This window comes from Mauremys reevesii, unplaced genomic scaffold (genome assembly GCF_016161935.1).
Source record: "Mauremys reevesii isolate NIE-2019 unplaced genomic scaffold, ASM1616193v1 Contig84, whole genome shotgun sequence".
NCBI classification, from domain to species: domain Eukaryota; kingdom Metazoa; phylum Chordata; order Testudines; family Geoemydidae; genus Mauremys; species Mauremys reevesii.
The window spans coordinates 29,615-51,083 of NW_024100900.1; the positions used below are offsets into that span (position 1 = coordinate 29,615).

General features: G+C 50.1%; 1 protein-coding gene across 1 annotated transcript in view; it reads right to left on the reverse strand.

Annotated features, from left to right (window-relative positions):
* Window positions 1-4,496: 4,496 nt before the first annotated feature.
* LOC120394936 (A.superbus venom factor 1-like) overlaps window positions 4,497-21,469 on the reverse strand; it is a 45,012-nt gene continuing 28,039 nt past the window's right edge. The window contains exons 17-27 of the mRNA XM_039519130.1: window positions 18,636-18,794; window positions 17,270-17,420; window positions 16,230-16,281; window positions 15,941-16,028; window positions 14,818-14,907; window positions 14,264-14,369; window positions 12,764-12,853; window positions 9,711-9,797; window positions 8,186-8,269; window positions 7,137-7,272; window positions 4,497-4,990 (exon numbers count right to left, since the gene is read on the reverse strand). Of these exons, the coding sequence (XP_039375064.1) occupies window positions 4,849-4,990; window positions 7,137-7,272; window positions 8,186-8,269; window positions 9,711-9,797; window positions 12,764-12,853; window positions 14,264-14,369; window positions 14,818-14,907; window positions 15,941-16,028; window positions 16,230-16,281; window positions 17,270-17,420; window positions 18,636-18,794 (1,185 nt within the window). The 3' untranslated portion in view covers window positions 4,497-4,848. The remainder of the gene's footprint in view (window positions 4,991-7,136; window positions 7,273-8,185; window positions 8,270-9,710; window positions 9,798-12,763; window positions 12,854-14,263; window positions 14,370-14,817; window positions 14,908-15,940; window positions 16,029-16,229; window positions 16,282-17,269; window positions 17,421-18,635; window positions 18,795-21,469) is intronic.

Below are 21,469 nucleotides of genomic sequence, written 5' to 3' on the forward strand. Positions count from 1 at the left end.
AGAGGACCAGGTCAATCAGCACTCTCCAGCTGATCCCCTCATGTGTTCCTGTACTCAATGGGCTGGGTTAAGGAGCACTTTCAAGCTGGTACCCTTATGTGCTCCTGGTCTCAATAGGCTGGATTGAGCATCACTTTCAGCTGCTCCCCCCACCCACCCATGTTCCCCAAGTTTAACACATCCCTATCACACATTCACATTACAATTGTACTGGTAGTAACACACTTGATGAGCAAACCCCACAGTATATTTTGGGGCACTACGGGGATCTTTAGCTTAGGTACAAGAAGCATCGCTGCAGAGTAAATGGGGGAAGCTAAAACACAAAAGAGTAAAATTCAGAGAGAGAGAAAAGCAACCAGCTGAACCATAAAGCCATTTATTGAATCATAGTGATAACCACACCAGGAGGGCTAAACAAACATAACAGTTACATTTTAAAGGTTAATACCTGAGGTAGGAAAGAAAACAGAGAGAGAGAGATGGATCTCACCCACTCCATGAGGCTTGAACTGGTCGGGGTTCCCAGGTGATGGTGGTAGCTCAGGATCCTGAGTGCTGGAGACAGGCAGAGCCCCCAGCACGATCAGTCAGGAGATAGAATCCTGGAAAAATCCTGATCCTGGAAAAGCAGAAACTGGATGGAGTCTTCCAAGAAGATGCCCCCGTAATCCGCGGAGAGATGGTTGTACGTGTTTCCTTTGACTTTTACACACCAGTCACTACCCACCTCAATCATCACAGCAACTTGTTGGTTCATAATTCAAAGGGACGTCTTACTGGGCTACATCCCAAAGTCTGTGCTCACGCAGCCTGATCTCCTCTTTCTCTCCCGGTGCAGTTACATGGGCAGCAGTAAATGGAGATTCAGGCCCAATGGACCAGAATGTATCTATATAGTCCTTAGTGGACTTCATGGAGTCTTTGGCACTTCTCCCTTTTTGGGGATAAACATTCTGCTGGGGGTAGATCATTTTTGGTTTTGTTGTTGTTCGGGGTTTAGGACTGAAAGGGGGGTCATTGTTGGAGTTAGGGGTGTCAGGGTTGGGATTAGGGGTGCCAGGGTTTAGGGCATGTCAGTGTTAGGGTTTATTAGGTAAAAGGGGGTGTCAGTGTCAGGATTTAGGGGTCTCAGTGTTAGGGTTTAGGGTAGAAGGGGTTGTCAGTGTCAAGGCTTGGGGGTTTCAGAGTCAGGGTTTAAGGTGTAGAAGGGGGTGTTGGTGTCAGGATTTAGGAGGCATCAGTGTTAGATTTTAGGGGTCTCAGGGTGGAGTTTAGGGATCTCAGTGTTAGGGTTTAGGGATTGAAGGGGTGTCAGGGTTTAGCAGAGGTGCTGGAACTAGGGGTGCGTGGGGTGCTGCAACAACCCCTGGCTTGAAGTGGTTTCCATTATATACAGGGTTACAGTTTGGTTCAATGGCTCTCAGCATCCCCACTATAAAAATTGTTCCAGCACCCCTGGGGTTTAGGGATGTCAGTGTCTGGGTTTAAGGGGTCTCTGTGTTAGGGATCTCAGTGTTAGGGTTTAGGGCAGAAGGGGGTGTCCATGTCTGGGTTTAGGAGGTGTCTATATCAGGGTTTATTAGATAGAAGCGGGTGGGCTTAGTGCCATGACTGTTGTTCTCATGGTTGAAAGACATCTCCAAAGGGGATAGTTTTGCAGCATTTACTAAAGATGCTTAGGCTCTGGCCTGATCTCCCCTGGGCATTGGTTCCCCAGCCAGCTCCCCTCAACTGAGAATGCATTGTCCACACCTCTCATGAGCTTCGTCCTGGGCTTAGTGACTTGCATTGCCCCAGAGGAGTGCAGCTGTCTTGGTGCTTCACAGGCCAAAGTTTGGTTTTTGATGTCACTGGGGCTTGATCCATTAACTCATGGGAAGCTGCCTGGGAGCTAGTGGCAGGACCTGAGCACCGGCCTGATGAGCTAAATTCTCTCACACTGGTTTAATACAAAGCATCTCTATTGACTTGGATGGAGTTCCTCCACACTGATAAAGGAGTAACAGTAACTGAGATCAGAACCTGACCCAGCTATAGGTCTGGCCATGACTGAGAGTCCATTCTTGGGTAGCTTTCTAGGAAGCATGTGTTCTGCTATACTTTCCTATGCTGAGGTCCTGGGATTAATTCTTCCTTTTCATGGTACTCGGGGGACTTTCTTATCCCAAATCTGTCCTTTGCTCCCCTTTAGGGAGGGTACAAAGTGCTGAGCCTGATGACTCTTTAACAGCTTTTGTGCTGATTGCATTGGAAGAGGCCAAGGACATCTGCAAGGATTAAGTCAACGTGAGTATCTCTGCACCGTAGAGTCACTTCTACGTTCATACCCAGGTTTTCCCATCTTTCCATCCCCTATGAACCACGCCCCATGGTGTTATGCTTATAAGAAGCACATGAGATCTTTTTCAGGGGAAAAGGCAATATGCCACGTTTATTGAAGATACAGCAATTAACATACGCATTCAATCTCACACCACACACACTGTCCCACCAGTCAATGTTATAGTTATCAGTCCAGAGTCCGGATCAATCTAGTGGCCAGCTAGGTTGATCACAGGTAAGTAGGAGCCGGGTTCTGTCGGTTGCAACATGATGCTCCGGGGAAGTCTTGGAAGAACGAACCCAAAGTTTCATGGCACCCCATTTATATAGTGATTTTCCTTCATTGGGACCAATGACTTCTTCTTTGAGTGCTTGCTGATATCAATTCCATTTAGGTGTGTGCATGCGCTGCATGCACGGTTGTCGGAAACTTTTCCCTAGCAGCTACCCGTCAGACCAGCTGGGGAGCCCCCTGGAGTGGCACCGGTATGGCACTCTATATACGACCCTGGCGGCCCGACCCCCCCTTCAGTTCCCTCTTACTGCCTGTGATGGTTGTTCAAACAGTGGTTTCTTTCTTGCAAGTGCTCCACTAATCCCTGGCTCTTCTGCTTATCTTTGTATATAGTTACCCATTGTTAGTTAATTGTTCTCTTCTAGTTGTTAATTGTAGTCTTTAGTGGTTGGGGGGGGGTTCCCCTTCAATGAGTGCCCCTTGGGGCTCCAGGGCATGCAGTCCCAGGGCTTCAAACCCTATAGCTCCTGCGCCAAGCCTATGCCTACGGGCATTCCTGTCTCTGGTGTCTGGGAGAAGCCCATCCAGGCAGATAAGTGCAAGATCTGCAAGGCCTTCAAACCTCACACTAGAAAGGAGAGGGACACTCGTTTAAAACAACTCCTCATGGAGTCAGCCCTCTGTCTGCAGCAGGACCCGGCCCTGAGTGCTTCGGTGCGGAGCACCCCTCCAGCGGTGCCGTCAGCAGCACTCTCAGGGGTTGGCGGTCTCCCAGGGCCAAGAAGCGTTCCGCTCAGCACCGCTCCCACTCGCCAGTTGCCCACAAGAAGCAGGCCAAGGGCAAGCCTCCCCAATGGCCTGATTCAGAAACCGTCGCCTCGGCAGGGCATGCTGCAGAGCATGGGCCTAAGGCCAACAGAGGTTCTGCTGGACTCCTGGCCGTGCTTGTTACATAACTGGTCTCCTCAAAAAGCTGTTACCTGCTTCTCAAGGGGTTTCATCCACAAGGATTCAATTTGACTCCAGTATGAGGGATTCGTCTGAGCTTAAAACAGCTACTGGATATGGGAACCCATGGTCAAGAGCCATCATGATGTCATACTCGCTGCCACCTAGTGCTTTGTGCGAACCGGGCAGCTGCTTAGACAGAATTCTGTAACGTATCCAGCCGGGCCGGTATCAACCTGCTCCTCAGGACTTATGTGGTCATGAGGTGGGGGAGCTGCCTCTTGGTTAGCTACGGACTGAGCTTTCCAAGCATCAAAGTCTCAGCCCCCACTTAGATCCTCTGTTCAAGCTGCACAGTTTGAAACATGTTTAGACTGGAAACTCTTTGGGGCCAGGGCTGTGGTTTTGTTCTTTGTTCATACAGCTCCTAGCACAGGGTCTATGGTCTGTGACTGGGGGTTTTAGGTGCTACCACAATAAAAATAATCAAAGGGATCCATGTGAAAAATTCGCCAAGTGAAAGGGGGCGAGAGGAGGGGGAATCAAATTATTTCAAGCTTCCAAGATCTGCCACTTTGTGCAACTTCTCGTTGCCACCTCACAAGCTTTGTGCTAGTGCTTCCAAAGTTACAACAGTAAATGCACTGATTCTCACAAGCATTTAGGTGCCTAATTCTCATTGATTTCAATAGTGTTAGGTGCCTAAGTACCTTTGGCAGTCTGGGACTAAGATTAAGCCTTCTCCCCTTGAAGTCAATAGCAGGACTCCCACTGACAGCAGACTATTGTATTTGGGAGAGGGCCTGAGCCCTGCCTGCCCCCTGTACAAGCCCTGCCTTCCCCCCGTGCAGGGCTGACATCGCCTGTCCCCCCTCCTTGCACATTCCTCAACACCCCACGTTTTTACAAAAGTTGGGACAGCCAAGACAGGTCTGAAAAAGGGACTGTCCTGGCCAAAAGGGATGTGTGGTCACCTTAGGCACAGATAGGTACAGAAGACTCTCTCCTAAATATCCATCCATGCTTATCTAGCCACCCATTCATGCTTGTCCATCTAATTTAAGGTGTTTCTTGTGCACTCATGATCCTAGTAGCTGGTTACTTATAAAGCTCTATTGCAGACTATGTAAAAAGTCACACAGCAAGGCAGGGTAAGAATTCAGCCTTTTATATAGAGAGAAACAATAAGAAAAAAAAGAGTGAAACCCCCAAAGAGGACAGGGCTAGCGGCGAGTGTCAGCAGCATTGGGACTCTGAGTGGAGCTGTCTCCACCTGAGGGTTATGCTCCATCTCAGCTCAAACTGTCCCCTTGGGGCTGCTGGGAAAGCTGGGTCCAAGTTTAGGTTGGGCAGCCAAACATGGTCATGGCTTCAGAGAACTCAAGGAATTCCTGGCAGAGGTTCTGGAAATCCGGCTTCTGGCATTCGTCCTCGTTGGGCCACTTCTCGATCCAGGTGTCCTTGCCAATGATGTAGGATAGCCTGGGACGGACAGGCAGGAGTGTGAGCAATGAACCACAAAATGTGTTCAATTTGTTTGCTCAGTTCCTCAAGGGCAGCCGGGTTTGCCTAAGGGCATGGCCAGCGGGTATGGCAGGCCAGGGGAGGCTGATTCTCCTCAAACAGCCAGGCGTGGCCCCACTCATTCTCCGTCCTGAACCCCGTCCTACTTCCCACCGCTTCCCCCGGCCACAGTCCAGGCAGGCTGCTCCTCTTCCCCAAGGGGGCTGGGGCTAGCACGGGCTGGCCTGCGGCTCGGGACTTGAAGTGGCTGGGTGCCCCCGGTGCTGGGGCCCCCCAGCTCTGGGGCTGGCGGTGCTTGAGGCACTGGGGCCACAGCATATGGTGCTCCTGGGCTGGTGGCACTGGGGCCGCGGCCTCTGGGGCTGGGGATGCTGGGGCTGCAGCGCCCAACGCTTCAGAGCTGGGGGTGCTCAGGTTAGCTGGCCGGAGGGGCCTGGGGCGGGGGCAGGGGGGCTGGCAGCCACAGGGGTCGGGTTGGATCTCCGGTGGGAGGAAAGGGCGGAGGTGGGGTGGTGTCGGGGTCTAGCCTTCCCAAACAGGCAGCTCCCACTCCGCCCATGCCTAAGGGCCACATCTGACTTGCAGAGAAACAGTGGGTTGCCTCCCCTCTCATAGGTCCAGCCCATGGAGTACAGAGGGACTACAGATCCCAGCATGCAATGCTCCATATACAGCATGAGGATGGAACTTTCAGCCTCTGTGAGCTGCATCTTTGTTGGTGAAACTCATTTTTAGGTGCAGTTTTTACCCTAATTAATGACATTTCCACCCAGTTGAAACCTAAGTGATTTAGGAACAACTGTGGCTGGATGCAGGGACCATGAAATTGCACTGACAATGTGATCTGTTCTGGTGAAATAGTTGGGTAGCCCCTGTGAGGAATGGTGGTCCAGGGTTAGACTACGAGGCAAACCTGGATTCAATTCCCAGCAACTCCAGAAACTTCCTTTTAGTACTTTGGAGAGGTCACCTAAGGCCAGTCAGTGGGAGTTAGGAGCCTCAATACCATTGAGGACCTGGACCGTAGGCTGTCTGTGCCTCAGTTTCCCCATCTGTTAAATGAGGGTAATAATGCTGCCCTGCTTCCCATAGTGAGAATAAATACATTTGCTCTTGTGAGGCCCTCAGAAAGTACAGTAATGGGGGCCTGATGGGTACAGTAACTCCTCACTTAACCCTGTAGTTATGTTCCTGAAAAATGCGACTAAGTGAAACAATGTTAAGCAAATCCAATTTCCCCATAAGAATTAATATTAAGTTCCAGGGAAAAACATTTTTGCCAGACAAAAGGTGTTATACACATTTTAAACAGGCAGTTTAATACAGGTACTGTACTAGAGTTGGGAGGCGCCCCTGCCGTACCCCACCCAGGCACAGCCCACTGGCACTGGAGAGGAGGCAGGCAAGGAGGCTGAAGGTGCTGTAGGTTAGGAGAAGCACCTTGTGCAGCAGCGGCAGCTTCCTCCACTCTGCAAGCACCAAGGGTGAGGAGGCTCAATTCTCAGCCCTCCCACTTACCCCCTTCCCCCAAACCCCCACCCTTAACCTGCCTCTTCTCCCCCCGACCTCCTCCCCCTTTACTGCCCACTCTGCATCCTCGCTTCTCCTCCCTCCCTTCCCCCCTCCCTTCTAAATGCCACAAGCCACCTGATTGCCCCAGACAGGAGGGATGGGGAGCCTGCATGCTGAGTCCTCACTCCTTCCCCCTCCCTCCTGCCAGGGGGAATCAGCTAGCTTGTGGCGTTCAGGAGACAGGGAGGGAGGGGGAGCCTGCACTCCGAATCCTCGCTCCTCCCTCCTGCCCCCAAAACGCGGCAAGTCAGCTGATTGCCAGAGGCTGGAGGCAGAGGAGGAGGGGGAAGGCGCTGATCTGCGAGGTCTGTGCTGTGGGGTGGGAGGGCGCAGGGAGGCAGCCAAACCACGTAAGAGTGGAGCATTGCACAACTTAAAAGGAGCAGGTTTCCTAACTGATCAGTAACATAACAACGTTAACCGGGACAACTTAAAGTGAGGAGTTACTGTTCCTAAAATAGATAGGGCAATTAGTTAAGGGCGTGTCTGCTTGAAACTGACTAACACAGGGTAACCACAGGAGGCTACTTACTCAGCTTCCCTGGGCCACAAGTCGGTGCTGCGTCCCCAGATCAAGTAGTCTTTGTTACGCTCCAGCCTCAGAGACTCCCTGCATTTTATGTGACTGATGAATTGGCGGGTTTTTCCTTGCGGATTTTCATCAGTCCCTGTGAAAAAAGATGTCACATATAAGAGCAGAGTGAGGACGAGATAATATGGGGTGGAGAGGGATGGAGATGAAAGGAACAGAGAAGAGGAGACTCCTAAGTGTTCTCTTGAGGTTTCAGTACAAATTCAGCCCCAGAGTGACTGCAACAATAACCAATCACTGAAGCTCTAGCAGTCACTAGAGACAGGAAGGACCGTCTTGTGGTTGTGGCACTGGGCTGGGCCTCAAGAGGTCAGGCCTCAGCTCCTGTTTCTGCCACAGACTCCTGGTGTGACCTTGCACAAGTCACTCGATCTCCCTGGGACTCAATTCCCCACCTGTGAAATGGGGCTAATAAATCCACCCAGTGTCGATTTAGATTGTAACCTCATCAAGGCAGGGGTTGTATCTGGATATGTCCAGTGCTTAGCACAAGGGGCCCCTAATCTCAGGTAATACAAATAATTAGAGCAGTCAAATCAGCTCCCAGCGAGTGAAGCTGCTTTGAGCTCAGTTAGATCCTGCTTCCTTTGCCTTTATATTGATTTATAAAAATCAGCATTGAGGAAGAGAGACTCCACGTCCCCTATAGCCACTTGGGCCAAAGGGCCACCAAGTCTGGGATCTTGACTCCCCCAGTGGCCAATACCAATTGCTTCAGAGGAAGGTTGAAAAAGCCCATAATGAGACTGGTCAGTTGTGCCAAGCTGACCACAGGGAAAGGTTCCCCCTGTTATTTTGTTTGCCTAGGAGGGTTGAGCAAATTCTTTCTTGTCCCTTGTGGCGACAGGTTAATGCCTTGGAGCATGAGACTAGATTAACCTTGGGGCTTTAGCACTTTCTCTGGCTAAGAGAAATAGCTCTTATGCCGGCCTTTATCCCAAAGGCCATTCAAAGAAATTGCACCCTGATTGTAGAAGGGGAGCTCTTACCTGCTTTAATGATTTCCAAAATTTTCATGGTGTAGTAGTCAGAACTGCCCGCTTCTTCACTGCTAACAAGCCTGGTCTTATACAGAGGAAGACATACAAAACACCAGTTGAAGGTCTGCAGTATTTTTATGTAGTGAATTCAGTGTATAACTGACTCTTCAAATTGGCTGTGAGAAAGCTGGTGCCATGGTGAGGGCATTAGCTGGAGACTGGGGTTCATTTCCCTGCTCCACCACAGACCTACTGCATGACCTTGGGCAAGTCACTTAGTCGCTCCATGCCTCAGTTTCCCCTTTTGTACAATGGGGATATTTGCACTGCCCTGCCTCATATGTAGTAGTAGGATTTTATATTTTTATTTTGTATGATTTAGAATGAGGGATAAAGAATAATGAGATAATAATGTAGCATGTATTAAATGTATTGCTGTATGATTTGATCAAATGCTGCCAGCCACCCTTTTGGAGTAGGAGAAAGGAATGGCCTAATAGGCCAATTGGCAAAGATGCATCAGCCGGAACCTGTGTCTGGGCTGATTTCAAGGTAGTAAAAAATGTTTTAAGCTCACTACTTTGTTGTAGGCTTAGCATTTTTAAATAAGTAAAAGAGTGCCATGATTGTTTTCTTTTGCATTGTAACTTGATATTCTTGTTCCAATGTTCTGTGTAAATTGATTCCATTTCACGTGTGAATGAGGAACTTATGTGTTAAGGGATACATGTGAAGGCCATTGCTGAATGATATGTACAGGGGAGGAACCAGAGACAGACGCAAGGGCGCCAGGAGGCTGAACATGCCCCTGTTGAAATGTCTGAGGAGGGCAGATTGACAACTCTAAAGATGAGACAGGCACCTATCCATGGGGACAAGATAGCTGTGATAAAGAATGAGAAGGACTATTTAAGAAAACAAGCACTCAGACAATAATTGAATAAAACTCATTGGTTCCAGTGAAGGAAAGTCACTCTATAAACAGAGTGTCTTGCCATGAAACCCTGGGTTCATCCTGCCAAGACTTCCCCAGAGCATCATGTCGCAACCGATGGAACCCAGCGCCTCCATACCCATGATCCACCTGGCTGGCCACTAGATTGATTCGGACTCTGGACTGGTAACTATAACATTGACTGGCAGGACAGTGTGTGTGTGTGTGGTGTAACTGAATGCATATGTTAATTGTTGTATCTTCAATAAATGTGGCGTATTGCCCTTTCCCCTGAAAAAGATCACAGCATGGGCGGTTGTGAGGATAAGCATATTAAAGATTGGGAAGTGCTCAGACACTAGGGAAATAGGGGGCAGATAAATACTTAGGGTTAGATTGAATCTTAAACCGTCATCTGATTTTGTTCATTTCTGGGAGCTTAAGGCCCCAAAATCTCATCAGGTTTCTGCCCCAGCAGATCCAGACCTTACCCCTGATTCAGCCTCAAAGGCAAACTTTACAATCCAAATCGAATTCCGAACCCTGTCTCTGTGCTCTCCTCATGGAAAAAGATGCAGCAGATCCAAATCACACATTTACCATAATCCACTCCAGGTTCACAGGCTTCCTCCATTCGCTTGTTCAGAGTGATGGGATCCTCTGTCTTCTGCTGCATGAAGCAGCTTTCTGTGGGGAAGGAAGATGGGGAGAGAATCACCAAGGGAGACCATAGTTTCAGCTCTGTTATTAGTGACCTACAGGTGCCCACCTATTTGAATCCTGGGTGAGCTGCGCTAACCCACACAGTGACCAGTGACAGGCCCACCTCCTCCGACAAGGGAATGGCCATGGAAAAAAAATAGGGAGTGCTCAGCACCCACCAGCCACAGCCATTCGGCGGGGCTGCCGATCAGCTGTTTGGCGGGTGGCAGGAGGCACTTGGCAGAGAGCAGCTGGCGGGGGCCTCTGGGGAGGGGGCAGAGCGGGGCCAGGAAGTGGCAGAGCGAGGGTGAGGTCTCAGGGGAAGGGGCGGAGTGGGGGTGGATCACTCACCAGGAAAAATAAAAGTCAGTGCCTGGGTTATGGGGCACAGTAAAAGATGAAACAAGGGATGGAAGGGTAGGTTGCAGGGTCTAAATGAGGTGATCCTGAGCAGACAGACTCAGACAGCTCTGCAAAGGAATCAGTAGATGTTGCCCAGAGGAACTCTGCCTGGGTGTATGAAATAACCAAGGACCATAAGTAGGCCTGGCAATCCCAGCTAACTTCCCTCTCTGCACTGATGGATCTCTGCCTGGGTCAGCGCCAGGAGGAGCCTGGTCACAGGACTTAGTGGAGCTGCAGATGCAGAATCAAAGGTGATGGGAAGGACAGATCCGGAGACTGAGCACCTCTCTGTATGCCCGGCAGATAGCAGGGCTACAGCAAGTTCACCACTGAACAATGGCCCCACCAATGGATCTCCACCCTCTTCTAGAGGATCCTTTTCTTAGAGAGCGGGGAGTGGAGCCTCCACGGATCATTCAAACTGACAGTGGGGGGCTGAGGGGTGCTAGCTGTGGGCATCCTGGAGTGAGATGACCCAGATATTTTAAAGAATACCTGACTTCATGTCACCACCCCCCACCCCCACACTGGATTCCAACCATTGAAACAGCTGGTATGTTTCCACTGAAGTTTCAGAACCAGGGAGGAGCATCCCTGTTGGAATGGCTGGAAACCCAGCAACTCCTGCATCCCAGACTGCCCTGCTTCCATGTGTGCAGCCCCACTTCATGGTGTGACGGGTTCAGTCACGGAGACCCCCTTGGGACTGTCACCTGATGTGCTGAAACTACCTTTGAGCCCATTTTATTTGCCACCTTGGGACTTTAGAACCCTGTCTTGTTGAGCAAGACAGGCAGCCTGCTGCAACACAGACCCAGAGTCTGAACCACACCCCCAAAGCTGCAGTTTAAGCTGAAAGGAGCTTAGCAAGTACTCCTGTCTCCAGCACCCAATGGGATCCAAACACCAAATAAATCCATTTTACTCTGTATAAAGCTTATACAGGATAAACTCATAAATTGTCCGCCCTCTATAACACTGATAGAGCGATGCACCACTGTTTGCTCCCCCAGGTATTAATTACTTACTCTTGGTTAATTAATAAGCAAAAGTGTTCTTATTAAGCATAAAAAGTAGGATTGAAGTGGTTCCAAGTAATAACAGACAGAACAAAGTAAGTTACCAAGCAAAATAAAACAAAACATGCAAGTTTAAGCCTAATACATTAAGAAACTGAATACAGGTAAATCTCACTAAGCTTCTTTCATAGACTAGACTTCTTCCTAATCTGGGCCCCATCCTTTCCCCGGTACAATCCTTTTTAGTTCCAGCTCAGGTGGTAGCTAGGGGATTTCTCATGACTGGCAGCCCCCTTTGTTCTGTTCCACCCCCTTTTATATCTTTGGCACAAGGCGGGAACCCTTTGCCTCTCTCTGGGTTCCCACCCCTCCTTCTCAATGGAGAAGCACCAGGTTTAAGATGGATTTCAGTATCATTTGACATGTTCACATGTCCTGTGAGACTTCATTACCCGCTGGCTGGCACACAGGTATACAGGAAGGCTTACAAGTAAACAGAGCCATTTACAACCAATTGTCCTAGTCAATGGGAGCCATCAAGATTCTAAACTACCATTAATGGCCCACACTTTGCATAACTACAATAGGACCTCAGAGTTATATTTCATATTGCTAGTTTCAGATACAAGAATGATACATTCATACAAACAGGATGAACACACTCAGTAGATTATAAGCTTTGTAAGGATACCTTAGAAGAGACCTTTTGCATAAAAGCATATTCCAGTTACATTATATTCACATTCAAAGTATATTTTCATAAAACATATGGAGTGCAACATCACACATGGATCAGCTAGCTTCACGCAGCCCCCAAGGCCCTGATGGGCAGAGAGGAGGAACTGATGTCTGCAATACCCGGTCCCTCCTAGGCCACCCAGCTAGCTAGAGAAATTCTGCTTCTACGTCCTGCTGCCAGTTCTCCTGCAATTGGCAGGTGGGGTTGCCATTGGAGAAGAGAAGGAGAGACCACAGGTGAGGGTAGGTGGTCAGGGAGGGTGGAAACCGTCTGCAACTGTGGGGGAGAGGGGATAGGAGAGGGAGTGAAGGAAGATATTGAAACTCTGTGGGAGTGAGGGGCAGGATTCAGGTTGGGAAGGTGAGTCCTGGGGGTTCCTACAGCCTCCAAGGCCTGTTCTGCTTCCTGGCCCGATTCCAGGCCCTGCAGACCCTTCTGAGTCCTCTCTTGTCTCTGCTCCCCAGGCGTGCATCCCCCACATATTCCCACTGAGGGTACCCTCACCCCAACCCTGGTCCCACCATTCCTGTATGTGGTGATGTGTAGCAGGGACACAGCTGGCCAAGAGTCAGAGCTCCAAGCTGGGGGACAGACCCAGGGACCATCCTGCCTGTGGCTGCCATGAGCCTGTATCGCACGTGAGAATCACCCAGAGCCCACAGGGAAGGAAGGCCCTGATCGGCGAGGGAGGGGGCTGATGCTGGGGGGCCCTTGGACTTCATGTTTGCTGATAAAGCTGACACGGGAGCCCTCACCAGAGATGCAAACAGAGAGAGGACGCTCCTTACCTTCTGCACAACGGCAGACTTCCCCATGACAGATCTTACTGAAGAGCCCGCTCTGCTTAGACGGGTGGTAGAACTTGGTGCATCGGTCATCTAGAGAAAGATCAGAGACATGGATCATTCCCCCTCCCGCAGAACAACGGCCACAGTTTACAGCACCTAGGAGACAACCCTGAAGCCCTTACTCAAGCAGATGTCCCACTGGGTGACCCTGGGGAATGGAGCAGCAGTCTGTGGGAACGACTTTCTTAGCTATAGGAAACCATCAACTTGAAATGATGGGCTGGTGCTTGTTGGAGACACCCTCTTAATCACGCTAGCAGCAAATTTACCTCTGGAGGTAAAACGGGGGGAGAGGGCAAGTAGGATAATTATTGCCTGTAGTCAGAGGTTCCCCTTATTATTTTGTCTGCCTTTGCATGGGTGTGTTAAGGTGATGAGTGTGACCATATAATTCCAAAATGGGGTAATGTTGGAACAGGAGGAACTGGGAGGTGAGCAGTAAACCAGACTAGACAGACTAGTCTGACCTTAAAGTCTGAGTCTAAATCCCGTATTCTAATCCAGTAGTTCTCAACCAGGGGGACACATACCCTAGCGGTACCCCAGGGGGTATGTTAACTTATCTAGATATTTGCCTAGTTTTACAACAGGATCTAGAGCCCTGCAGCAGGACTGGGATCCCGCAGGGCCTGCTACCATAATAGGGGAAGCAGGATAAAAATTCAACAAACAGTGCAGGAGTGGGAGTAGATCTTATGGGGCGGGATGAGAGCAGGATTGAAAAAATAGTCCTCATTCACCGCCAACAACACGAACTCCACAGCGCGAGCAGCCTCTCTCTGGCCACACATCTCTGAAGGCACGCTCCCACCAGCAACAGCTCAAGTCCCCTAATATCTGTGCGGCTACTGGTGGCAGCATTATCTTGAGAGCTGGGAAGCTGGCCAGCAGCTGCCGCTCTCCAGCACCAAATGACAAGGTTCACAAGTGAAAACAGGCTCACGTCTCACACTGAAATGTAAGTATAATATTTATCTTCCAATTGATTTATTTTATAATTACATGGTTAAAAAATGAGGAAGTCGGCAATTTGGCGTGGCTGGGACACTTTTGTATTTCTATGTCTGATTTTGTAAGCAAGTCGTTTTTAAATGAGGTAAACTTGGGGTACGCACGACAAGTAGAGCAGGAGTAGTGTAGAGCAGGACATGGGGATTCAGGATGCCTAGGTTCTATTTCCAATGGTGGGAGAGGACTGTGTGCGCGGAAGCTGTACTTGGAGTTTTGAACTGGCAATCTGCTCCCAGCTGTGCTCCTAGCTGTCAAGGCCTTACCTGAGGGCAAGTCTCTTACCATCTCAGTGCATCCCCTCTGTTACAGGGGATAATAATACCTGAGTACTGCAGCAAAAGACTGCAAGAGGTAATAATACCAATGTGACCCAGAGCAGAATTTGAAGCCATGGTGCCTTGAATGGTGAGGAGAGCTGCCATCTGTTACCTATGGTGTAATAGTCGTAGACTGTGACGGATGCCGGCTGAATGAGACCAACTTCGAAAAACTGGTGAGCTTTAAACTGCAGGCATTCCTCCTCTGTGTGAGAAACCTGGGTGGGGGTGGGGAAATAACAGGATTGCTTAGTGAAGGGTGGCTGGATGGAAGAAAGAGAATGAAAAAGAATAAGAGAAGGGGAGATGTTGGGGAAAGAAGAGGGGAAAGAGAAAGTGAGGGAGGTGGAGAACTAGAGAAGTGAAAGCAGCAAGGAAAGAAGAAGTGAATGACACAGAGAAGCAAATTCAACCTTAATATCAGGTGCAGCATTTCCCATTAAGGTCAATGGACCTACATCCACATACTCCAGCTGAGGGTCTGGCCCATTCAGTTGATCCTAGTGGAAAGACTGAATCTGGGCCAGTCAGTCAAATTCGGCCCTGGGTTGCAGTTTGTCAACTTGCTGACGTCTGTGGGGATGCCAGGGTGTATCTGAGAGTGCAGTTTGGCTCAGCAGGAGCCCATGAAATTAACACAGGATCAGAGACTTGTCGAGTCTTTACCTTGTCCAGGTAGATCATGAGGTTGCTTCTGTCGGACGGGGCTTTGTCGATTTCAAACTTGGAAATGTATCTGTCGACCCCTTGGGAAAGCTAAATGTGAATAAGGAAAAGCAAGAGGCATTGTGGGTAAGGCAGCGTCTCTATGAAAGTCCTGCAGCTGGGTGAAAAAAACCCACCATCTCACTACGTGGCTCAGTGGTGTCGTGCTTGTGATCACGTCTCCCACGCTAGGATCTGCAGGGAAGATACTAGCCTGCTACTTACTCCACACCTAGGGTTGCCAGGCGATTGGTTTTTGAGCGGAACACCTGGTTGAAAAGGGACCCTGGCAGCTCCAGTCAGCAGCACAGCGCGGCTAAGGCAGGCTCCCTGCCTGTCCTGGCTCCGCACAGCTCCCAGAAATGGCCAGCGTGTCCAGCTCCTAGGCGCAGGAGCGGCCACAGGGGCTCAGCACACTGACCCTGCCCCAAGCACCAGCTCCGCAGCTCTCATTGTCCAGGAACAGCGGCTAATGGGAACTGCAAGGGCGGTGCCTGCAGGTGCGGGCAGCACACAGAGCCCCCTGGCCCCTTTGCTTAGGAGCTGGAGGGACATGTCACCGCTTCTAGGAGCCACCTGTGATAAGTGCTGCCTGGCTGGAGCCCGCACCATGAACCCCCTTCCGCACCTCAACGCCTGCCCCAGGTCAGAACCCCCACCCTAATGCCCTCCCATAGCCTCCACACACACACACGCAAATCAACACCTTACCCCAGCCTGGAGCCCCCTCCTGCACCCAACCCCCTCATCCCTGGCCTCACCCTAGAGCCTGCATCCCCACCCAGAGCTCTAACCTGCTCCCTACACCTCAACCTCATGCCCCAGCCCGGAACCTCCTCCCGCACTCTGAACGCCTCATTTGTTACCCCACTCTGGAGCTCACACCCCCAGCCAGAGCCCTCGCCCCCTCCCTCACCACAACCACCTGTCCCAGCCCGGTGAAAGTGAGTGAGGGTTGGGGAGAGTGAGCAATGAGGGATGGGGGATGGAGTGAGCAGGGGGCCGGATGTTGGAGAAGGGGTGAGGCAGGGGCGGGGTCTCAGGGAAGAGGTGTGGCAAGGGTGTTCAGTTTTGTGTGACGTACTCTCTTAAGATCTTCCACGTCTGGTGAGAAGCCAGTGAGCATAGAGACATCGATGATGGACATTGTGGCATCAACCACACCGAGGAACCTAACGAAAAGAAGAGAAAATACCCTTTTGATGAGAATTCATCACTTGAACATTGATTTTGTGATTGCTCCACCAGCTCCTGTTGCTTTATCATAATTTTTTTGGCCATTCCATAGAAAAATTCATAGCCCAGGAGTCTCCATCTACCTCCTGCATCTGTCCATCTATTTATCATCTATCATTAAAGGGGATTGTTCTCACCTGATGCAGATTTTAATATAGACTGAACGCATGGCTCCTTCTGGCTTCTTAACTGGAAACATTGCAGAAGAAAAAATTAATTCATCTCAGTGTAAATTTCATGCCAGAAAAACTCTTTTGTTTTTTAGGTGTATTAACATGGCTTAGTAATCAAACAGGTCTTGCAGTAGGTGTGAAAAATTCCTCAATAAACCTCCCCTCCCCTCCAGCAATCCATAAATAACTCTTTCTTTCACTGGCAGGCAAACTAAAAAGCCTCTCCCAGCTGAGTGGCACAAATGAAATATAGTCTAGGGTTGGCAGAAAGAGGAGATTGAAACAGAGAGAACCCATGGGTGTGAACTCCTTGGACAGCTGAGAAAGTTAAGAACAATTTACGGGTGACTTCTGTTTCTGTGACAAGCGGTTTCAAAATCCTGGATCCCTCTATCATATGTGGACATAATGTGTGGTCATGTCTCCCTCTAGTGGCCAGTCCTTTACTCCTTTAGCCCAAGCAGCAGAGGCTTGTGTTTTGGGTGCTGAAGATCCTGACTTCTGTCCCATGCTGATTTCACACCCATGCTGTCTGGAAATGTGTGCCCTGGAAGTTTGGGTCTGTAACCAGACTTCCTGGCATGGGCTCATCTCTGCTTTAGAGGGAGACAATACCCAGAGTAGCTGGCCTGTGTTCCCATCCACATCTGATGCTCCAACTCTGCTGCTAACAAGTGCCAGGATGAGCGAAGGCAGCATCTGCTCCCTCATCAGGAATGACCCTGCATTGATTGCAACCTAGAACATATAGTAGCTGGAAGTATTATTTAGTGCCTGCCCTATGGGCATAATTTTGTAGGACTTGGGAACTGAGAGAGTTTGAAGAAGCTTCACAGAAATACTTTCCAAAGTTAAGAATGTGACTGCAGAGAAGGTGGTTGGTTTACACATCGGTGTAAATCTGATGCTGTCCATGGAGTTAAACTGGTGTAACTGAGCCAAATTTTTCCAGATCTGAGGATTGACAGCAAGCTTCAGAAGAGAAATGACAGGCAATTACTTACCGCCCCAGGCTTCTTCGACCGATACCTTCAGGTCAAACTTCTTACACTGAGATTCATCCTCCCGTAGCTTTGTGTTATAAATCGTTATTACAGTTAAGGTCCCTTGTCCAGTTCCTTCTGCCTTCACAGTGAAGTCTTCATTCCATTTGGTCTGTAATGTTGATCCAAGGTTAATTTTCTTTTGTACTTCATTATTATTATTATTTAAAGACAGGGCAAATGAAGCTAATGAAGAAAATGAAGCTGGTGAGATTGACAGTCACTCACCCGGAGGGGCTGGGGGGACTCTGCAGAGACAATAGCATGAAGGAGAAAAAAGATTACTTCCCAGGGAGTAACTCTTTGATCTCCAGACGTATTGCTTCTCCAGAGCCAAGCCTAAACAGCAACCCATCCCCTCCTACTTCTGGATTCAGCTCAAAACCACACACTCCAGGCCACTAACCCTGGAACAATTTACCTCGGGATGTGTGAGGCAAACCCCACCCAGCCCAGGGCTGCTCACCCAGCTGCGGCGACTCACCCCTCCAACGGAGCCTGCAGTGACTATCCCTGGTCAGGGCTCAGGCCAGATGACCCCCAGGCACAAGTATTTCACTGTCCCCATCACAGCTGAGAGTTACTCTGCACAACAGCACTAGTCGGCCAGGGACCGTCCTCTGGCCTTGCAGTGTTACAGACTCCCCAGGCTTCTGACCTGCCCTTGATCCAGTTCCTGTTCCTGCCCCAGCCATGCCCGAGCCTTGTTCCAGCCCACTTCAGCCTCCTCTGTGCCCTGCTCTGACCTTGCTCCAGTCCCGCTCCAGCCTGCATCCGCCTCCTGGCCCTCCAGGCCCTCGGACTGATTCCAACCTGACTTTGACCATTGGCCTGCATCCGAACTCTGACTTCAATCCTGATTTGGCTTGTCTGTGGATTCTGACCCACAGCCTGTCCCCAGATCCTGATTTCAGCATTGCCCTTGGCCCAGTACAGAGTCTACAGCCAGCTCCAACCACCAGGCCTGACTGCCTAGAACCTAGGGCCTGACAGGATGTGGTGGATTCTCCATCACATGAAGTCTTTAAGTCAAGACTCGATATCTACCTAAGAGACATCTCACAACTCCACTAGAAGTTACGGGCTTGATGCAGAAATTAGTAGGTGAGGTTCTCTGGACTCTGTCATGCCAAAGGTCAGATGAGATGATCATAATGGTCCCTTCTGGTCTTAAAAATCTGAGTCAAAAGTGTGGATGCATTTGGATCTGGTGCCGGGAATATGAATTCCTCTCCCCCTCCCAAAAGGGTTTGGATAGGAGGTTCTAGTCAAATCCCCTTTATCTATAATTAGTGATCTGTACTAATCACACAGAGAAGCACGATACCTCTGCTGTTCGGGCCACCAGAGCGTTGTGATTTAAGATGTTGTACTTTTTTGGAATAGCACGGCGTGGCAGGAGAACAGTAACGTTCAAATTCAGGTCTTTGTGCTGTGGAATGTCTATCTGGTACTGCGCAAGAGCCTGGAACACCATGATGGTTGCCTAGAACACCAGAAGAAAGACAAGAGGGTTATACCGTATTGTCCTATTGCGCTGAACATCTGACAGCTTCTAAATAGACTTTTTAATGAAGAAGAACCAAAAGTACAATGAAAGAAAAAAAAACAGTTACTCGCCTTTTGTAACTGTTGTTCTTCGAGATGTGTTGTTCATGTCCATTCCAATAGTGTGCACACGCACGTGCACGTTGGCCGGAAGATTTTTCCCTTAGCAGCATCTGTCAGGTCTGCCTGGGTGCCCCTTGGAGTCGCGCCCTCATGGCACCTAATATATAGCCCTGCTGACCCGCCACCCCTTCAGTTCCTTCTTGCCGGCTACTCCGACAGAGGGGTAGGAGGATGGGTATTGGAATGGACATGAACACTACATCTCAAAGCACAACAGTTACAAATGGTGAGTAACCTTTTTTTCTTCTTCGAGTGCTTGTTCATGTCAATTCCAATCAGGTGACTCCCAAGCCAAATCTAGGAGGTGGGGTCGGAGCTGTCCACAGATTGGAGTACTGCTCTACCAAAGGCCGCATCGGCTCTGGCCTACCTAGTAATCGCATAAGGCGCAGTGAAAATGTGTATGGATGACCACGTTGCCGCCCTGCAGATTTCCTGGGTGGGAACTTGAGCCAGGAATGCTGTTGATGAAGCTTGCGCCCTTGTGGAGTGTGCCGTTATCGGGGGCCCTGGGATCCCTGCTAGATTGTAGCACTCAGTAATGCAGGCCACAATCCATGATGAAATGTGCTGGGTCGAAATCAGCTGACCCTTCATCCTGTCCGCTACTGCCACAAGAGCTGTACCGACTACCTGAATGGTTTCGTCCTCTCGATGTAAAAGGCCAGTGCTCTGCGGACGTCTAGAGTGTGGAGCCTCTGCTCCCTGCTACTCAAATGAGTTTAGGGTAGAAAAATGGGAGGAAACTGTCCTGGTTGATATGGAACTGCGACACAACATTTGGGAGGAAGGCCGGATTGGGCTTGAGCTGAACCTTGTCCTTATAAAATACGGTGTAGGGCGGCTCTGACATTAGGGCCCTGAGCTCAGACACCCTCTGGGCTGAAGTTATCGCCACCAGGAACGTGACCATGTAAGAAAGAGCAGGGAGTTTGTTGCTAAAGGCTCAAAGGGATGCCCCATGAGCTAGAGAGGACCAAGTTGAGGTCCCAAGCAGGAACCGGTTGCCACACGTGCAGGTACAACCTATCAAGGCCCTTCAGGAAGTGGCTGACCAAAGGGCTAGCGAAAATTGAACGGCCCTGTACACCCGGATGGAAAGCCAAGATGGCAGCCAGGTGCACTCTTATAGAAGACAAGGAGAGACCCTCCTGCTTCAAGTGGAGAAGATAATCCAAAATGTAGGGCACTGAGGCTAGTGCCGGAGGCAAGTTGCACTATGCTGACCAGATTGAAAATCTCTTCCACTTGGCCAGGTATGTGGAGTGGAGGGTTTCCTATGCCGAGAAAGACCTGTCTGACTTGTTCTGAATAGGAAAGCTTGAATGGATTCAGCCATGGAGCTTCCATGCTGTGAGATGGAGTGATTGCAGGTTCAGGTGTTGGAGACGCCCGTGATCCCGACTGAGAAGGCCTGGGAAGAGCGGCAAGGTAATCAGGGCTTCCACGGACATGTCTAGGAGAGACGTGTATCAATGCTGATGGGGCCAGGCTGGTGCTATGAGAATGACCCAAGCCCAGTCTCTGCAGATCTTGAGCAGGACCTTGTGGACAAGCGGTATAGGCAGCAAGGTGTATAGAAGAGGTCCCCCACAATGGAAGAAGAACGCGTCCGCTGTGGAAACCAGATTATGATTCTGGAAGGAGCAGAACTGCTGACACTTCCTGTTGCGTCACGTGGTGAAGAGGTTGATCAGGGGACAGTCCCACCTCTGGAAGAGTGAACATGCGATGTCCAGGCGAAGGGACCACTCGTGGCTGTGGAACGACCTGCTGAGGTGGTCCACCAGCTCGTTCTGGACCCCAGGAAGGTACGACGCCTATAGATTGAGTGTTCTATACAGAAGTCCCATAGCCTGAGGGCTTCCTGGCACAGGGGAGAGGAGCGTGCACCCCCATTTGTTGATATAGATCATCCCAGTCATATTGTCCATAGTGACCGATACACATCGACCTGTTAGATAAGGGCGGAATGACTGACATGCTAGGTGCACCATTCTGACCTCCCTGACATTGATATGAAGACGGAGATCTGTCTGCAACCAGAGGCTCTGAGTCCTGTGGTCCCCCAGATGAGCTCCCCAACCGAAATCTGATGCGTCCATCACCAGCACTAGGGATGGCTGTGGGGCAGCGAAGGGAACTCCTGAGCACACCTGCTGAATGTCCGTCCACCACGGGAGCGAGTCGAGGATAGGGCGAGGCAGGGTCACGATCCTGTCCAAGCTGTCCCTGGCAGGTCTGTGCACTGACACAAGGCATGACTGAAGCGGATGAAGCCTGAGTTTGGCATGTCATACCACATATGTACAGGCTGCCATGTGCCCGAGAAGCTTCAGGCAATTTCTCGCGGTGGTGGTGGGGAACTACATGAGTCCCTGGATCATGGTGTTGAGGGCCTGGAATCTCACCTGTGGGAGCAATGCTCTGGCTTGTGTTGAGTCCAGTACCGACCCTATGAACTCTATCCTCTGGACTGGGGACAGAGTC